We start from the raw sequence: 19,715 nt of genomic DNA on the forward strand, positions 1-19,715 counted from the left end.
AGCCAATTATTGAATTGGGACTAAGGTTTTTCTCCTTCCTTTTCTTCACTGAGAAATCAACCTTTGTAGGCTCTTCAGATAGTCTTTGAAGTTCAGGGTTGATCATGACATGAAATATTGGGTGAGAAACACCCAACTGGGAAAGCTTAGATCTGAAATTTTGGTTTAGGGGAATTGGTTAATTCTGGTTCATTACGTTTTAGTCAGATAGGTCTGGGTAGAAGTGACTTCCTCCTTTTCTCTAGATTACCCTAGATAAGGTAGTATGGATATAGATAGGTCTCTTTGTCCAAGACTGAGTGATCAGAGTCATGTTCCCCCAGACCCTCATTAGAATAAGTCTACCTTTCATTATAATATTCATTCTCTTATTACTTGTTAACCAATCAGAGATGATTTATACCCTCAGGAATACACACTATTCCAACGGCATATAAGCATTGAGTAGGTTCCAGGAGGGGTCTTTGGTTTATTATGGCCTAATAACCACCCTTTTATTAATTATTCATTAATGTAATTAATACAATTGTTAATTACCTAGAAACCATGTCTCTCAAACTTTTTATACACTACAATTTTTCTCTATCAGCACCTCCTGTGCCTTTAGACGACCCTTTTTCTAATTCATTCTCCATGACCCTCTCTGGTAATCTTTTGGTCATTCATGGTTCTTCCCTCTCCCTTACCTCCTATATCCAATCATTTACTCTTACTGGTTGTATTTACACAACATCTGTTGTATCTTCTGCAAAGAGACAGGGATATGGGAAATGCGTATTGTTCTAGACATGATCTAGACAAACTCAACCACTAGATTTCCCTAAACTTGATGTTCTATTTCCCAACTCTGTGCATTTTCATAGACTTTCTTCCTGTCTGATGTCTACTACTTACTCATCTCTTCCTCCCAGAGTCCAAGGAATGGGCTCTCTCCTTTGGGAAGCCTTCTCTAATCCCATCAGTTGTTTGTGCTTTCTCCTCCTTCAAATTATCTTCCATTTTCTTATTTGTGTATGTGGTTTTTTCTCCTCCATTAGAATATGTTTCTTGAGGGTGGGGCAGTTTCACTTATGTCTGTATCTTTAGTACAGCATGCAAATACCATGTAATAGTTCTTGAACTGACTTTGCAATGCATTCTGTGACCATGTCTTTCCTCTATTCAAAGACATTTCCCACTGACAATAAAGTATAAATGTTTGATCTTGCTATTCAAGCCCTCCATAATCCTGTCCAGCTCCAAGCCTACAAAATTAGAGATCTCTCTGTGCTTCTGTTTTTGTTGTTATTTAGTCATTTTTCCATTGTCCCACTCTTTGTGACCCCATTTGGGATTTTCTTTGTAAAGACACTGGAGTGGTTTATTATTTCATTCTCCAACTCATTTTACTGATGAGGAAACAGGACTAAGTGAGTTGCCCAGGGTCACATAGCTAGTAAGTGTCTGAGGTCAGATTTGAACTGAGGAAGATGAGTCTTCCTGACTTCAAGCCTGGTACTCTATCCACGGAGCCACCTAGCTGCCCCTCCTACCATCTTACATCTCTGTGCCTTCAATCATATTGTTTTCCCATACTGGAATGGGCTTCCTACCAATCTAATGTTTCTCTCCTTGAAGGCTCTAGTTAGATATTACTTCCTCCAAGAAGTCTTTCCCAACCCTGCCCAGATAAAATGGATTTTTCCTTCAAATTCTTTGTAATACTTAGCCTGGATTTTGTTTGTTTCACCTATCTCACTCTTCCTATTATCATGGTCATTTGTCTACTGGTCCTTCCCTCTAAGATACTGCAAGCACAGGGACTGTGGTGTTTACATCTCTAATTTGAATCCTAAGATCATAGATTTAAAGCTGAAAGGGACCTTAGAGGTCATTGAATCTAGTCACTTCATTTCACAAATGAAGAAACTGAGGATTAGAGAGTTTAAGTGAGCTGCCCATGGTCACACATTTAGTTACTCAGTCAATTAGCATTTAGTAAGTGCCTAGTATGTTCCAGGCACTCTGCTAGGCACAACACGGGTAGTGACTGAGATAGACTTTGAACTCAGGGGTAGTGCTTCTCCCTTCTACATAACACATCATAGCTAGCACAGAGTAAGCATTTAATAAATACTTGTTGATTTGATTTAAATTGATTTTTATGAACTGATAGCCAGCAAGAGGAAGTTTATTTTCTAATAATGGGGAAAAGAAACTTAGGTACCTTCTCAAACAGAAAATGGCCCAAGATTCATTTCAGAAAAGTGGTCACTTAAGTAAAGTCACTAAATTTCAGTTTGGAGAACAAAGAGGGATGGCAGCAAATGGGGAAGTCTCTGTAATTCTCATAATATGCTTATTAGAAATATTCAGCTTTAAAAAATTCTTCATCGTTTCTCTATCTCCTACCATGTCCAAATGCAAATGTGCTCTAATATCATTATGTTGTCAAAATTTGAATTATGGAAAATACCATGAACAGAATAGCTTTGCTGTTGGTTTGGAAAATAACAGTGGAAATGGGTCATCAGTATTTCTGCCAGTGGTGATTTTCAAACTTCTAAGCTCAATAAAATGAAGCATTATAACAAATGCAAATTTCCCTTAGTATGAAGGATGATCCTTCTAAAATATTTGCTCTCTGTTCTATATGACACTTCTAATGTCCTTGGCATTTCATTAAACTTTTTCTTGTTGTGGTTCTTAACCTCTGATTTCAGCTCTGTAGGGAACCCCCATCATGGAAACTTCCTCATTTCATAAATGTATAGCTAGTCTGTAATATATAATCTTAAGATTACATGTCCCTGGGAACTAAGAGGATAAGCGACTTTCCCATAATCAGTCAGCTAATACTTTTCAGAAGATTTGAACTCAGATCTGCCTGAGTCCAGATAGTTAGATAACCTCTATTAGGCCACATTGCCTCTCTAACTACCTTAAAAAATTTTTTAAAAAATACCTTTAAATTTTTACACTTAAATGTTTCTGTTGCCTAATCATAAATATTTTTATAAATAGCATGGAAGTAAATAAAAGTCCTCTAGAAAAAAAATAATTTGACTTAGAATGCTTTAATGCTTCTACTCAAGTTTGGGAGGGGTTTTTTTTCCCCTCAATTTTTAAACATTTTTATTCAAAGTTTTGAGGTTGAAATTCTATCCCTTCCTCTCTCCCTCCACCCCACCCTCCCTGAGATGGTAAGGTTATACATGTGCATTTATGCAAAACATTTACATGTTAGACATTTTGTACAAGAAGATTTAAATAAAGGAGAAAAAGAAAGTGAAAAATAGCCTGCTTCAGTCTATATTCAATCCATATCAGTTCTTTCTCTGGAGGTGGACAGTATGCTTCATCATTAGTCCTTTGGGATTGTCTTGGATCACTGTGTTGCTGAGAGGAGCTAAGTCATTTATAATTTTTCACTGAATAAATACTGCTGTTACTGTGTACAATGATCGTATCAGTTCAGGTAAACCTTTCAAGGTTTTTCTGAAATCATCCTGCTTGTCATTTCTTATGGCACAATAATACTGTATTACTATGATATACCAGCTTGTTTAGTCATTCCCCAATTAATGGGCATCCCTTTGATTTTCACCACAAAAAGCTGCTATAAATATTTTTGTACAAATAGATTCTTTTCCCTTTTTTGGAGGGTGGGGGGAGGAATCTCTTTGGGATATGGACCTAGCAGCGGTATTGTTGGAACAAAGGGTATGTACAGTTGTATAGCCCTTTGGGCATAGTTAAGTTTGAGAGTTTTTAAAACCCCAAACAAAATAATATAATGGGCAAGGCAATTTAGTGTAATAACTTAGATTTAGATTTTTTTAATAACATAATTTCTTCCATTAATTAATGAAAAGGATACTTCAAACACTGGATATTCAGTGAAAATTGCTGAATAAATACAAGTTGGACGTTTTCTATTTAGTTTTAAGGAGGATTACACTTCCATGGTTCACATCTGCCAATTTTGGAAAGTGGGTGGGATAAGAGGTTGCTGGAGAAGGGAGAAGCCCTTGGAACATGTACAGGAGCAAAGAAAAAACCAAATAAACCAAAACCAAGACCAAAACAAGTTACTTGACCCTCTGCATAAACATTACCCAAAGTTATCCTGCTATATGGGAGGTCAGGGTGGGGCTGAAGGTGGGGCTGGTGAGGCCTGCCACTGATGACTAAAGTATAAAGGTTTGACCTTGGTACTCAGAACCCTTCATGATCCTCTCCAACCTTATGTCACACTACTTCCATTCCGACAAAATTGGATTTCTCTCTGTGCTCTCATTTTTGTCCTGCCATCTTTCATCTCTGGGCCTTCACCCATGCTGTTTTCTCATACCTACAATGGGCTCCCTACCAACTCATCTGCTAATATTTCTCTCCTCCTAGGCTCCAAGGAGGAATTTGCCTTTCTCTTTTATTTACAGTCACCACCATTCCTTCTTCACTGTTTATACATTTTCTTAACAGTGACAGGTGGTAAATGACATAATGTTTTTATTTTGGAAGTTCTAATTTTAAGTTGTGTGGAATGAGGAACAGGTAATCATGGGATCAGAGGCTTTAGATCTGAAAAGAGCTTTAGAAATCATTTCATTCAGTCTTCTCATTTGGGAGAGGAAATGGAGGCTCAGTTTCACTCAAAAGTAAGAGTTTCACTCACACAGCTAGTCAGAAACAGAAGGGAAATTCAAACCTGTCTCCAAACCCAGCAAACTTTTCTATTCAATTTGACAGCACTTATTTTCCTTTAAGAATAGATTTTATTCAGATGGACTTCAGAAAAACCTGGAAAGATTTATATGAACTGATGTGGAGTGAGGGAAGCAGAACCAGAACGTTATACACAGTTATAGCCACAGTGTACAAGGACTAACTTTGATAGAGTTGGCTCTTCTCAGCCATGCAAGGTTCTAAGACAACTCCAAAAGGCTCATAATGAAAAATGCTATCCATGTCCAGAGAAAGAATTACAGTCTGAATGCAGATTGAAGCACACTGCTTGCTCTGTCTCTTTTTTAATTTGTTTTGTTTCTTCTTTCTTATGGTTCAATCCATTGGTTATAATTCTTCTTTACAAAATGACTAATGTGAAAATATGTTTAATATGAATGTATATGTAGAGCATGTATCACATTTCATGCCATCTTGGGGAGGAGGGGAAAGAGGGAAGGGGAGAGAATTTAAAATGCAAAAGCTTGTGGAACTGAATGTTGTAAACTAAGAATAAATAAATAAATTCTATAAAAGAAAAAGAATCGATTTTCTACATCACCTAGAATTTCCCCCTGTAACTCTTCCTTTCCTGTACTTATTTTCAACAGGATTTAAACTGAAGAAGATTCAATAATGGCCCTGAGTTATGACTTAACTACTTCCCATTTGCATCCTAATCTCCAGACTGGGTTGCGAATTCTTAGAGAAGATATTATTTGCATCTGTTTTCTTGTGTGATACAGCATGAGTAAATATTCTATGAACATTTGGTGAATGAATAATTTGAAGAGTAAGACCAGAGTGGGATTTAGCATTGCCTCTGGTATTTAGCAATGTTTTAGATGCAGTAGGCATTTAATAAATGCTTAGGATCAGAGGATTGTAGTGGTAAAGCAGGGGAGGATCTCAAAGACAACCCAGTTCAGCCTCTTCATTTTATAGATGAGAAAACTGAAACCTGAAGAGTGATTTTCCCAGGGTTATACACAGGGGAGTTATGAGTCAAATGGGATAACAGATGTACAGTACTTTGCAAACCTTAAAATGCTTCTAAATGCCAGTTATTACAGTCATCAATCTTTTTATGTTGTTGACCTGCTGTTACCAGGCCTCCACACTGGTCACTTAAATCCAATTCACTTGCAAGTGACAGCATCACCTTCCTGATGCCGTGGTCCTTTTGAGAATGAAGGACAAACCACAACTGAGCTTTCTATTGCCATCCTACTGAGTTCACGTAGCATTTAGAGAGCAATACGGGGGTGTATTTGTAAATGTTTAATAACTGGGCAGGAGCGGGGAAGAAAACATATGTCCATACACTTTTAAGATTAATCTGCATCATGAACACTTTTTAAAGTCTAGACAATCAAAAAATAAATCAAGCTGCAGTGGCAGTATGCGGAAGTTATATTTTTCTGAGTTATTTTTATTTTCTGAGTTACTTATTTTTTAAGTGCTCATCCTAAAAATTTTATGAAGGGCCAAGCTGGTTAGAGCTGGCTCCAGAATGCCTCCTGGAGCTAGCAAATGTTTGTTGGGATGGACTGAACATTACAGATTCCAGTCCTAACTCAAATGTCATAGTGTTTCACTTTCATGTCCCAAGCACACCAAAATATTCATAGAATCAGTTTTTGATATGGTAATAGAAAAAAAGCAAAACAAAATTGGGAACATGATAGGGGGAAAACTGGGGCATCAATTGGGAATGGGGCAGCTAGGGGGTACAGTGGATGGAATTGTGCACCTGGAGTCAGGAAGGCTCCTCTTCCTGAGTTCAAATCTAGTCTTAGACACTTACTATCTCTGTGATCCTATTTGCCTCAGTTTCCTCATCTGCAAAATGAGCTGCTTACCAGCTCTGTGACCTGGAACAAGTCACTTAACCCCAATTGCCTCACCAAAAAAAGAAAATAAAAAGAGCTGGAGAAGGAAATGGCAAACCACTCCAGCATCTTTGCCAAGAAAACTCCCAAATTGGGTCACAAAGAATTAGACCTAAGTGAAATGACTGAACGACAGACACAAAATAACTTATGGTCACAAGAATAAATTGGGATATTAAGGTTCCATAATAAATGACAAATAGGAAGCCTAGGAAGACTCATATGAACTTATGCAGCATGAAAAAGCAGAACCAGGAAAACAAACTATTTGACTATAACAATGTAAACCCCAAACTAGAATTGTTGTACAACTGTAATGACCAATCTTGGCCCAGAGAAGAACTTAGAAAATACACTTTCCTTCCTTCCTTCCTTCCTTCCTTCCTTCCTTCCTTCCTTCCTTCCTTCCTTCCTTCCTTCCTTCCTTCCTTCCTTCCTTCCTTCCTTCCTTCCTTCTTTCCTTCCTTCCTCCCTCCTTTCTCTCCTTCCTTCTTTCTTTGCAGAAGTGGTGGACTATGGATGTGGTGGAACAGTTCACTTGCTGTCAGATAAAGTTGATATTCACTTTGCTAATCTACCTCTTCCCCCCCCATTTTTTTATTCTTTATTATAAGAGATGACTCATTGGGTAGATGGAAGAGAAAGATACAATTATAAACTAAAGTGATTTAAATGCATCAATAAAAATAAGACTAAAAAACCCCCACAGGTGCTACTTACCTGATCTATTAAATGCCCTAAGCACTGTAATGGAAAGAATGCATTGTTGGGAAGTAGGAGAGCAGGGCTTAACCTACCACAACCTCATTACATAACCTTGCACTACAGAATTTAAAGACAGGTGAGATCACAGAGGCCTTCCTGCCCAGTTTCCACCTTTTAGATAATCACACAGGCAGTATAGATCAGAAGCAGGATTTGAACCCAGTGCCCTGACTCTGAACAGAGTCAGCTGTCTTTATGATCATGCAGAAGTAGGCTTCAGGATCCTCATTCATGGTGGCCAGGCCAGACGATCTCTAAGGTACTTTTTTGATCTGAGAGTGTGTGAAATTCTAGATATGAAAATCACATGATTGACTTGAGGGTCAAAGAGGTGGGGTTAGGCAGGGTTGGCTGAAGGCAGCTGACAACTGGCTCTGAAAAGTCAGACTTTAAAATTTTTAGGGTAAGTATTTATGCCTTGGAAATGAGAAACTACAAATCAGAACTTGGATTTATTGTTTTGTTGAGATAGTCTATAGACTGAAGAAAGTGAGGGAGAAAATGTTAATATTGTAAATTAAAAATGTATTGTGCACACTTTTTTTGGAAAGCTAGTTATTGAACATATACCAGCACAACCCTGGACAAAGTTAGTTAGCTTTTGGCTGCAACCTTCTATAAACCAGTGGTCATGGAGCCCTTTGGTAGACTGGTGAAGGGAATGGACACCTCAGAACAATTTTTTAAAGGCATAAAATAAAATACATAGATTACAAAAAATCCAAATTTTATAGAAACATAGTTATCAAAACATTAAAAAAAAAGATGTCTATAACTTATATCAAATCTCTTGCCTTCTCACTAAGGGAGGAAGACTTTGGAATTCAAAATTTAAAAAAATTTTTTTTTAAAGTCCACAGATTCAGGATTAAAAACCCTTGTTACAAACTGTGTGATATTTAATAAGCACATGGTTAATTTTTGGACAATGTGTACATATTAACTGGGGAAGCGTGACACAGTAAAAAGAGCACCAGGTTTGGAACTAGAAGAGCTCCCTCATTCCAAGCTTGTATAACCCTGGGCAAGTCACTTAACCACTTGAGGCCTAATTTCCATCAACTGAAAAATGAAAAGGTTGAACTATTTGATTTCAAAGGTCTCTTCTGGCTCTAAATTCAGAATCCTAAAATCTTATGAAAGCCTTCTCCCACTAGAAGTCTACATTCCTCTGATCCCAATTAGGAAAGCCCAGGAGGCATCCCCCTCATTTAGGTCAAAAGTACAATACAAAGTCATATGATGCCCTGAGCAAGCTGGAGCTGATCTGGCAAGCAGACAAGTTTTAGGCCTGGGGGAGAGCCAGAAAGCTGAGTCTTTGGAAAGAGTTTCAAGCAGCTGAGTCCATTTGCAGCACTTTCCCACTATACTTAGGCTCTATTACTCTCTCTCTCTCTCCTTCATCCCCCAAGTTTGGAAGCCTGGATTTCCTGAGAACTAGGGAAGGCAGTAGAGAGAACAAAACTGGAAACCAAGATCCTAGGGAACACAGCTTTTGATGCTCTCATTTTGTCTTTGTTTTTCATCTTTATGCCATCTCTGACCCTCTCTTAATCCTTCTCAATTCCCTTGCAAACTATTTTTGTATACCTTCTGCCCTCTACAGATGCTATGTCAGCTTAAAATCTACATTCTGCTTCTCTCATTACTCGACAATAGAAATTAAGATAAGAAGAAATGAAAAAAAGTCACAGAATTATTTTATGTATAGTCTATTTTGTCTCCTAGATCATAAATAACTTACGGTGTCTATGTCTTTGGATGTAATCATATAAGCATCGTGGGTACTTAGTGTGCTGTATTCTGCTTGGTTGTTTTTTTTCCTGGTCTTAACTTTTGTGAAATTGACTTCTCTGACTGAGCAACCTATTGATCCATAGCATGGTCTTTTGGGTCAAGATTTGGATGATTTTTAAAAATACATATATATTTGATAGGGAAAGTCAAATTAAGTATTTAAGTATGTAACTAATTTATTATTAGCTCAATTTACTGTCATTCAACAAGCACTGGCTAACTACCTATTCTACAACAGGTACTTTGCTAGTTATTGGGAGTAGTACAAAAACCACAACAATCTCTGTCCTCAAGGAACTTACTCTAGTATTATTTGAGATTCGATAACCTATTAAATTTAAATGGTTCCCCAAGGCAGAATGATAATAGCAGGGGGTCTTTAAAGGTAAGAATGGTGCTTTCTGCTAGGGGTTGTCCATTACATGATACATAAGGTTCTATCCTATTTATTATTCATAAAACATCACTTGTATAGCTATACCAGAACAAAACTCACGGTCAGTTTAAATTACATATGCCCAATTCAGAAGATATCCATGTAGCTTCAATACTTTTCTTTGAAATGTCACTAACTTCTATTTCTAACCTGTTGATTGAATTTAGTTTCCATATTACTCCCTCGTATGCATATGCACTGATGCATCTAACATTGTCAACACTTTGTGGGTTCATTGCTTAAAACAGCATTTGAACCAATTAATTGCATTTTAAGATCCATATAGATTTGAAAAGTCACCTAGTAAAAAAATGTGTCAGCTGAATTTTCAGGGTTAAAAAAAAAAACAGTGCTTTGGTAGTTGAACTAGTTCTTTCTACAGAACAGTGTCAAAGAAAAATACAGGGAAGGGGCATGTTGGCAAGTGATGGTTTTAATTACCAGCTTTCTCTGACATTACCCCTCTGCTTAGCTCTTTTACTACTTATAAAAAGGACGGGTTCATAAAACACTGCACAGCCCTCTACAATGCCCAGCAGTGAGAGGAAATGAATAGTGGGAGGATAAAGCTGAAGTGTACACACTGCAGCAGTACTAAATGAAATTTGAAGAAGTAGGAAAAAAGAGAGTGGAGGAAGTGGGATGGACAGGAAATCTGGAATCTATGAAATCCTGAGAGAGGCTGAAGAATACTCCCAGAAATGGGAGACCTTTCCCTAGGTATCTAAATTTTGACCCAAAAAATTCAGTACTTTTCTAGCCATAGTCATGAATTTGACCAGAATTCACTGATTCTCTGTGTAAACACTAATAAAAAGGAGAAGACTCCTACAAGACTTGGAAAGACTTGCAAGTAGGCTGTTCCTCTTTTCCCAACCCACCCTATGTAACCTCTCCTAAGTACATTCTTGGGTTATGTGTGTGTGTATGGATCAATCCTATGATTGCAATGATAAAAGGAACTCCCTTTCCCAGTGAAGGTTGCCACCTCTTCTGTAACTTGAGATAGTCTTCAAGACTTTCCTGGGGTATTGAGAGGTTAAATGACCTGCCTAAGGTCACAAGGTCAATATACATCCTGAGCAAAAATTGAACCGAGGTCTTTCTGATTCCGAGGCCAGCTCTTGATCCACCAAGCCACACTACTTTTCATCTATATTCTTATTGCAATTAAAACACTAGCATTAATATAGACCAAAGAAGTAAAGAATACTGCATACTATTTCTTTATAAGACTTGATTTTTTTCTACTCTCTTCTCTTAAAAAGGACAGAAATTCTCATAATCTTTTTAAAAAAATATCCTGACTTCTGAAAACTCCATACATCTTAAATAAACTCTTCTGTTATTAAGTAAGAAAGAATTTCCATGAAGTAATTCTTGAAATAAAAGCTTTACACTTACACAATGCTATATTGCTAATGATATATTTAGAGCCTGGTCCAAACTTCAACAAGTCAGAAAGAAAGAATGTAAGGTGAATGCTGACACATCCTGCTCAAGGCTTTAATAACAGTCAATCAATCAACCAACCAATAAAAATATATTGGTGCTTATTATCCGTCAAGCACTGTACTAATCATATCAGAGGCTAGTTTCTTTTCTTTGACAGTAAGTGTGGACTTCCCCAGGTCACAAGAGCTATTTAAGGTTCAAGGGCAGATTTCCTGAAGGGAATTAGGCCAGAAATGGCTATTTTGCACCTCTGCACTACTTCTTCTCAATCTCATGCCATTTTCTGTGACCACTTTTGATCTGACATGTGAGCGGTAGCTAGTAGAGATTATGGAAAGCAGCCAAGGCTAACAGGTATGACTTGAGATGAGCAAATTTTTACCACTAAAGTTCTAACTTCGCTCACTTTCCTTTCAATTTCCTTTTGCCTTTGATCTCACCAGCTTAGTACATTACCATGGACGGTGTATTCAAAAGAATCAGCTTCATCAGGGGTGTCCAGGTCATCCACGTTGATGTCAATTTCATCTGGGCTATCTAGGTTATCATCGGAGAGAACAGATCCTTCACTCTGGTCCAGAGAAAGGTTGATATTTGGGGCTGTGAGTTTAATCCTCCGGGGATGAGAGCCATCAAGATCCAGAGAATTAGGTGGTTCTACAAAGACAGCAAGAACAGCAAAATTAACATAGGCCAGTTATATCTCATTGGTAACTCCCTTTAGGGGGTAAGTACTTATGGGGGAGCTTTTTTTTTTTTTAACTTTCAAAGTTTTTTTTAAAGTGTTTTGTTTTAACATTACAACATTGACAAATTATTCCCAGTTTAAGAAAGGTTTCTTATAAAAAAAGTAAAACTAATAAAACAATGGGTTCACATGAAAATGCATGCAACATTTCATAGCTGCACCACTCCCTCATCTCTTTATTTTTTTAACTAACAGAAATCTACTTATTCTCCCTCCCACTCCTATTGCACTGAAAAAAAAAGAAAAGAAAAATAAATTTCTTATAACAAATATACATACTCAAGGGAAACAGATTTTATCAATGTCTATGGAAATAAATTGCCAATGGTAGCACAGCTTATAAATGTCAGATGTGAGACCTGAACCCAGACTTTCTTGAGTCAGCATTCTGTCCACTATAGATAAGTTAAAATGACTGTTCTTTATTTAACACCATCCTAGTCAGTCAGAGATACAGCAAAGAAAAAACTGACCCATTAGGCCTAGTTGGCATCACTATGTAATGGCAAATACTCCTGCAGTGTTTAGAATGCTGAACTTGGCAGTCAGGAGCACCTCAATTCAAATCCTTCCCAAGACACTTACTAGCTATGGGACCCTGGGCTCTCTCATTTCCAGTTGTCTTATGTTTAAAATGAGAGGGATGGACCCAATGGTTTCTAAATTCCTCTCCAGCTCTAAATCTATGATCCTAGCAACACTAAGATTCAGCATAACAGCATCTGTAGCTACAAGGGAGCCAATGGAACAGCCAGTGATGAGATTCTCATTGCTGATACCTACGGATATTTTGATGCTTCTATATCTTTATGTTCCAGTGCTCCCCCATGTCTAGTAACTGGATAAACATCCAGAAGCAGGGGTAGATGGGTATGAGCGGGAACTATATAAACTTTTCTGCCTCTTCTTAAATACTGTAAACTAACTACTCTGCTTCTTTTAGATGTGGTTCCCAGCCCTAGCCCTGGCCCCTCAGACATGCAAGCTAACAGGAACAAAATGAGATGTTCACATATACACAGGGTAACCAATAAACCCCAAGAACTTCAACTTTCTATTCATTCTCCCTCAAACCTCAGGTAGTGCCTATAAATGAATAGCCCAAGAAGTAACTTAGGATAGCTTATTCCTGAAACAGGTCTCTTAATTATGCAGGCTCAGGAGCCACATTTTATTTTCAGTAACTTACCCACAAAGCCTTGAGGGTGGGCCCCAGAGTGGTTTTACATAATTAGGGCATTCAACTGAAACTAACTGCCTTCTTGCTACCATATTTCCTGTAAGTTTTTCATGTTTTTAGCATAGATTTCCATGAAGAAGCATGGAGTCACGACATGGAGTTGGAAGAGATAGTGGAGAGCATGTCATTTAATATCCTGATATAATAAATGAGGAAAGTGAGGGCTAAGGAGATCAGAGGCTCAAGGGACATTAGAGATCATACCACCCACCCCCACATAGTTCCAAATCCTCATTTTACAAAGAAGGAATTACAGAGGCCCAGAGGGCTTAAGTGACTTTTCCAAAGTTAATAAGTGGCATAACACATGAACCCAAATCTTTTGACTTTCTCCATTATGTTGCTGTCCAGTCATTTTTCAGTTGTGTCCAACCCTCTGTGACTCCATTTGGGGTTTTCTGGGCAAAGATATTAGAGTAGTTTCCCATTTCCTTCTCCAACTCATTTTGTAGATGAGGAAATTGAGGCATACAAGGTTAAGGGTTAAGACCAAGGGTCACAGAGCTAGTAAGTGTCTGAGACCGTATTTGAACTCAGGAAGATGAGTCTTCCTGACTCCAGGCCTGGCACTCTATCAACTGCACCCCCTAGCTGTCTTTTCCATTATACCACATGCCTTTTTTGTTTAGTGAACTAGGGCTACATTGACAAATCTGGACAACATATTAAAAAGCAGAGAAATCTTGACAACAAAAGTCTGTATAGTCAAAGCTATGGTCTTTCCAGTAGCAATGTATGGCCATGAGAGTTGGACTATAAGGAAAGCTGAGTGCCACAGAATCAACACTTTTAAATTGTGATGCTGGAGAAGAATTTTGAGAGTCCTTGGATAGCAAGGAGGTCAAATCAGTCAATACTACAAGGAAATTAATTCAGGCTGTTTACTGGGAGGTCAAGTACTGAAGCAGAAACTTAAAATATTTTGGCCACATAATGAGAAAATAGGACTCATTGGAAATGACCCTGATTTGGGGGAAAATTGAAGGTAAAAGGAGAAGGGGAGGATAGAGGATGAGATGTCCTAGAAGCAATGAACATGAGCTTAGACAGATTTCAGGGAGAGTGAAAAACAGAAGGGCCTGGTATGCTGTGGTCCATAAAGAGAAGGATGCAACTGGACATCCACAAACTACAACAGAGTAGACAGTAATCATAGCAGCTAAAAACCCTGAGAGATGAAGCAGAGACACAAGAGATAACATGATTCCAAATGCAAATTATTATTGGTTAAATTAACTATGAAATTAACATAGTAAAATGAGTCTAAACTCCCAGCAAACCCTACCCCTCCTTCCTTTTTCTCCTAGCAAGAAAGTGTTTGTTAGAAGCACAGGAAATATTCTTCTCACTGAATAGTTAAATGTCTTGGGTGTGGAATGTTGCTAGGAGAATGGATTAATGTTTTTCTCACCAGGTCTCATGTCTGCAGAATTGGGACTTAGCTCTCCCTCTTCAAAGGGGATATCCATTCCTACATCATCTGCTAGTGGTCTAGAAAAAAACAAAACAAAGAGTTACAAAGAAGGTACCCCAAGATTCTTAAAATCTCTCTGCTTTCCTCATGAAAGAGGTAGGTGAAGACATAAATTTGGAATACTTTGAGGCTACTTCTAGAGATGGTTTTACTTTGGGCAGGAGCAGAGTTGGTCCAGGAAAAACTGGATAATGTCACAGAGAGACTTACCTGGTTCATTTCTTACCCATCCTTTCCAAATTTAACTCTTACTTGAGACAAAGAAAAATGATCAGGTAGTGAGTTAGCCCTTGTTAGGAGAAGGAAGGGTTCCATTTGGAAGATTTCAAATTTAATTAAATTTCTTGTTAACTAATTTCTAAGCTGCCAAAGGAGTAAAAGTGCCACCAAAATATAACTATAACAAATTTTAAAGGTATACAACCTTTAAAAATCACATCCTAAATTTATATCTCTTTTAAGTTTCATTTCCATTTATCCAAGTTGCCCCACCCTGGTGGCGCAACTTTAGTTATTTTACCCAGCCTAAAATTAAACCTAATTTAAGTTTTCCAATTCAAGAAAGGTGTTTTTCCAGTTGTAAGAAATAAGATCTATGACTATTTGCTATACTCTATACAAACAGCCAGTCATCCCCTTTTACCTAAGTTGGATAAGGATTTAAAAATTTATAACAGAAAATCTCAGAAGCAGGAGAGACTGTGGATATTACTTTTAATTTTTTTTCTTCTTATCTGGGCACATGCAAGATACTGTATAGACATGTCATCACAGGACATATCTTCGGACTTTCCCTTCAGTATCTAGCATAATGAACCCTTTGGCACTTGGTGTTATACATATATATAATTTATTTATGTGTGTATACATCTACACACATATATAAATAGTTTTCAAGAGATTTACCAATAACAAATGACAGAAAACACGTTCCAAGTCAACTACAATAAGAGAAATACAAATTTTTAAAAATTCAGGTGTTAACTTATTTCTTGCTAATTGAGAAAGATCACAAAAGATGGGAATGGTTGATTTTAGAGTGTCTATCTATGGGAAGATAGACACATTGAAGAAACAATGATGGAGCTGTGAAAATGTGGTTCAGCTATTTTGTATTTCAATTTGAATTATGCAAAATAGCCATTAAACTCTCTATGTACTTTAACTGCAATTTGACTACTGGGCATATGGCCCAAAGGATGGAAAGGCAGAAAACAAAGGTCTAATCTATACCAAAATATTCATTATGTCAGCAAAGAATTGGAAACAAAGTAGGTGTCTATTAACTGAGGAACAGTGGAAAAAATTATACTACGTGAATGTAATTGAACATTATTTTACAATAAGAAAACATGAAAATAAAGAATATAGAGAAACAATGGAAAATATGCGTGAATGATTGCAGAGTGAAATATGTATACCAAAACAACATTATACAACTGCAACAATATTAAAAGGAAGTTGAATTCTGAGCGTGTAAAGGAAAGAAATAAGAATGTGTTAAACACCTACTATGTGTCAGGCACCGTGCTAAGCGTCATTTAATCCTAACAGCCTCCCTGGATGGTAGGTGCTATTATAATCCCCATTTGAATGAGGTGAGACAGAAAGAAGTTAAGTGATGTCCCCAGGATCACACAGCTAGTAAGGGTCTTACACCACAGTTGAACTCAGGTCTTCCCAATTCCAGCCCCAGCATTCTATTCACTGTATCATCTAGCTACCACTAAAGGGGGGGGGGGGGGTACTCCAAACCCCACCCAAAACAGAGGAGACCCTGGAGAAAAGATAATAAAGCCTACCTCTCCCTTCATGGAGAGTATTATATACACTGCCAAATAAGATTTCTATATCAGATATTTTTGCCTAATTGTTTTTATTTGTTACAAGGAAAAGTTCAGTCTGGAGGGGATAAGTAAAAAATGACTATGATGCAAAGGAAAAGCTATTTTTAATAAAACATGTTTTTTTATTTAAAAAGAAAAAAGTTTTATTGGAAGCTGGACACTCAGAGATGACTATAACATCAGTGGCTCATGTTTATATAGCACTTTAGGGTTTACAAAGTACTTTTCCTCCCAATGACTCCAGAAAGCAAAATGTGTAAGGATTATTATCCCCATTTTACAGCTGAAGAAACTGAGATTTAGGTTAAGTAACTTGCTCTGGGTTATATAACTAATAAATGTTGTTACCAGGACTCAAATTCAGGTGCTCTGACTCTAAGATGAGTGTTTCTTCTAATATACTACATGTACAGTTGAGAAAAAGAGTCAGACAGACCCCCTGATCTCAAGGATCTAGTAGGGAAGTGAAACATTTACAAAAATAATTACAGTATGTTTGTTAGAATGACATAAATACATATATAGGAGAGGACAAACTGAAATAAGTGATTTGGGGAGAGATGGATCCCCTATAGTTGTAAGAATTAGGGAAGATCATTAAACCATCTGAAGCTTGTGGGATATTTTTAATTTAAAACAGTATTTATTCAGAACACCATTTGACTTCATAGTATCCCATAATTTGGGGCAGAATCTTATATGTAAGGTATTCTCCTTCCTGACATACTCATCCCCATATCTACGTTAGGTTTAAGAAATTCTGGGATCTGGTTTCTGTTGTTCAGTGGTTTCCACTGTGTCTGACTCTTTGTGACCCCATTTGGGTTGTCCTGGTAAAGATACTAGAGTTGTCCATTATTTCCTTCTCCAACTCATTTTACAGATGAGAAAACTGAGGCAAACAGGATTAAGTGACTTGTCCGAGATCACACAACTATTAAATGTCTGAGGCCACATTTGAACTCAGGAAGACAGTTTTCCTAACTCCAGGCTTGGCGCTCTCTGCACTATGGTACCATCTAGCTGCCCCTCTAGGACCTGGAGCACCTGAGAATTTGAAAGGCATTTGGGTTATGAGCAATGAACAGGAGAGAATTTAGTTTGTAAGTTTCATTGCTGGGGCAGAGAATTTAGTTTGTAAGTTTCATTGCTGGGGCAGAGAATTTAGTTTGTAAGTTTCATTGTTGGGGCAGAGAATTTAGTTTGTAAGTTTCATTGCTGGGGCAGAGAATTTAGTTTGTAAGTTTCATTGCTGGGGAGACTCTTTTAACTGAATGTTGTACCTCCTCCAGCACCTAGCACAGTGTCCTGCACACAGTCCAACAGATGTCTATTTAATGAACAACGGAAAATCTCAGTCGGAGGGCTAAGTCATTAACCAAACTTAACCTGTGTGCTAACCTGAATTATATTTAGGATGATTCTTTAAAATATCAATCAACCAATCAACTCGCATTTCTTCAGCAGCTACTATGTACTAAGTCTCAGACGTATCCTGCCTTCAAGGAATTTCCATTCTTTTGGATTAGAATGCCTCTATTTCAGGAAATAAGGACCTTCTTAGGGCCCAGAATTCATCTAAGGGTCTCAGAATCTAAAGACTCCCTCGGTCTATTTATGCCTGTTAACCATCTGGAGATAGCTTACAACAAGTAACTAGTTTTGGGGGGTTTAGCTCAAATCCTATTAGTTGAATATATTCACTGTAAAGAACATATTTTCAAGTCCTAACTAAAGTCTCATCACAACTGCGCTTTGTTGATTGGGACACACATACACACACACATAACCTACTCTAACGCCATCGAATATAATAAGCCTTAGTATATATAAGACACTGTTCTAGGAACTCCAGAGATGGCACAAAAAAAAAAAAAAACAAAACAGTCTTTACCCTTCAAGGAGCTTACCTTTTTATTGGGTAATACAACATGTATGCAAGCAAATATATAGATACATAATCATTTGTAGAAATTGCTAACAATCTGAGGGATTCTTCCATAGGAATAATGAATAAATGAAAAATAAATGAAAAAAGCATTTATTAACTGCTTACTTGTGCAGATATTATGGCAAGTATTGGAGGATGCAAAGTGAAGCAAAAACAAATAAGCATAAGTAATTTATTATGTTTTCCCCTTTTTTCCCTTTGTATAATACTTAAATTTCTCTAATAAAAATAGTATCAACTATAGAAGGCATTATAAGGGTACTTGTAAAAATAAAACAAAAATTAAATGCAAATACCGAAAAAAAGCAAACAAATAAAAAAATAAGGATACTTGTAATAATTCTAATATGAAGGAAAAGTGGTCTAAAGCAGAGATACTTAACCTTTTTCATGTCATGGACTCCTTTGGCATTCTATTGAAGCTACCCTCCTGAGAATAATACTCTTAAATATATTAAATAAAATACATAGAATTGCAAAGGAAACAAATTGTATTGAAGTGTAGTTATCGGAATACCAAACAAGTACATGGACTCCAGGTTAAGAACCCCTTGAAAAGGCTATGTACATTAAGATTATAGTTTTCATCACTATGCTTCATTAATTACTATTATATCCCTACAAAAAGTTTATTGACAGCTAAGATGGTAACCATTTGGATACTGGTGTACACACATGAGAAATTCAATGCTAAATGCATTCTAGAGGGACTGACAAACTTGTTGGCCGAAGAGGTCTTTGTTTTTCAGGTCCCTAGGGAAAATAAAATAAAATAAAATATATCCTATCAGGGAGATACAGCAAAATCAATGACTTGTATGAAAAAAGGGAAAGTGTGGAACATGAAATAAGAGAGTGGAGGGAAAGAAGAAGGGTAAAAAAGATAAAATAATAAGTAGTTAGTTGAAATGGGTAAGTTAGAGGAAAGAATGAAGATCATGCTAGAAAAAGGGGGAGAAATTAGCATGAGGGCTAGAAGAGAAGTTGACTTGAGGCTAGAGCACAATCAGAAAGAGATCCGAATTGTACTTACTCTAATTCCTTTAACATAATTACATTAATTCAGTAATTTTACCATGTCCCCTGAGCAGCAAAACATAGGATTTAGTGAAGAAAGGTAGGAAAGCGATTTCTTAGACCGGGTAAGTAATCTTGCCACTGTCTCACGAAGAAACCACTCAGGGTAAATTACTCCATTTTCACGGAGCTACTGATTAAAGTCTGAACTTTCTTGGGGTCAAAAGTATCAATACAGACCAAAGTTAAGGATGACAAACATAACCGAGCAACGAGAGGTGAGTCTGTAAACAGAAAATGACACGGCTCTGGTTCCTAAGAAAAGATACCCTGTCCATCTCTGCTCAACTACAGCTTTGCTTCCACCTAGAGGTTGTGTCCGACAC

At 37.3% G+C, this 19,715-nt stretch overlaps 1 protein-coding gene across 10 annotated transcripts in view; it reads right to left on the reverse strand.

The window, feature by feature from the left end:
- PRUNE2 (prune homolog 2 with BCH domain) overlaps positions 1–19,715 on the reverse strand; it is a 321,110-nt gene that overhangs the window by 40,966 nt on the left and 260,429 nt on the right. For all 10 annotated transcript variants that reach the window (XM_072604894.1, XM_072604886.1, XM_072604875.1 and 7 more), the window contains exons 10-11: positions 14,452–14,531; positions 11,509–11,709 (exon numbers count right to left, since the gene is read on the reverse strand). In XM_072604894.1, coding sequence (XP_072460995.1) covers positions 11,509–11,709; positions 14,452–14,531 — 281 coding nt within the window. The remainder of the gene's footprint in view (positions 1–11,508; positions 11,710–14,451; positions 14,532–19,715) is intronic.

The sequence above is a fragment of the Notamacropus eugenii genome, chromosome 1 (assembly GCF_028372415.1).
Source record: "Notamacropus eugenii isolate mMacEug1 chromosome 1, mMacEug1.pri_v2, whole genome shotgun sequence".
Lineage (NCBI taxonomy): Eukaryota > Metazoa > Chordata > Mammalia > Diprotodontia > Macropodidae > Notamacropus > Notamacropus eugenii.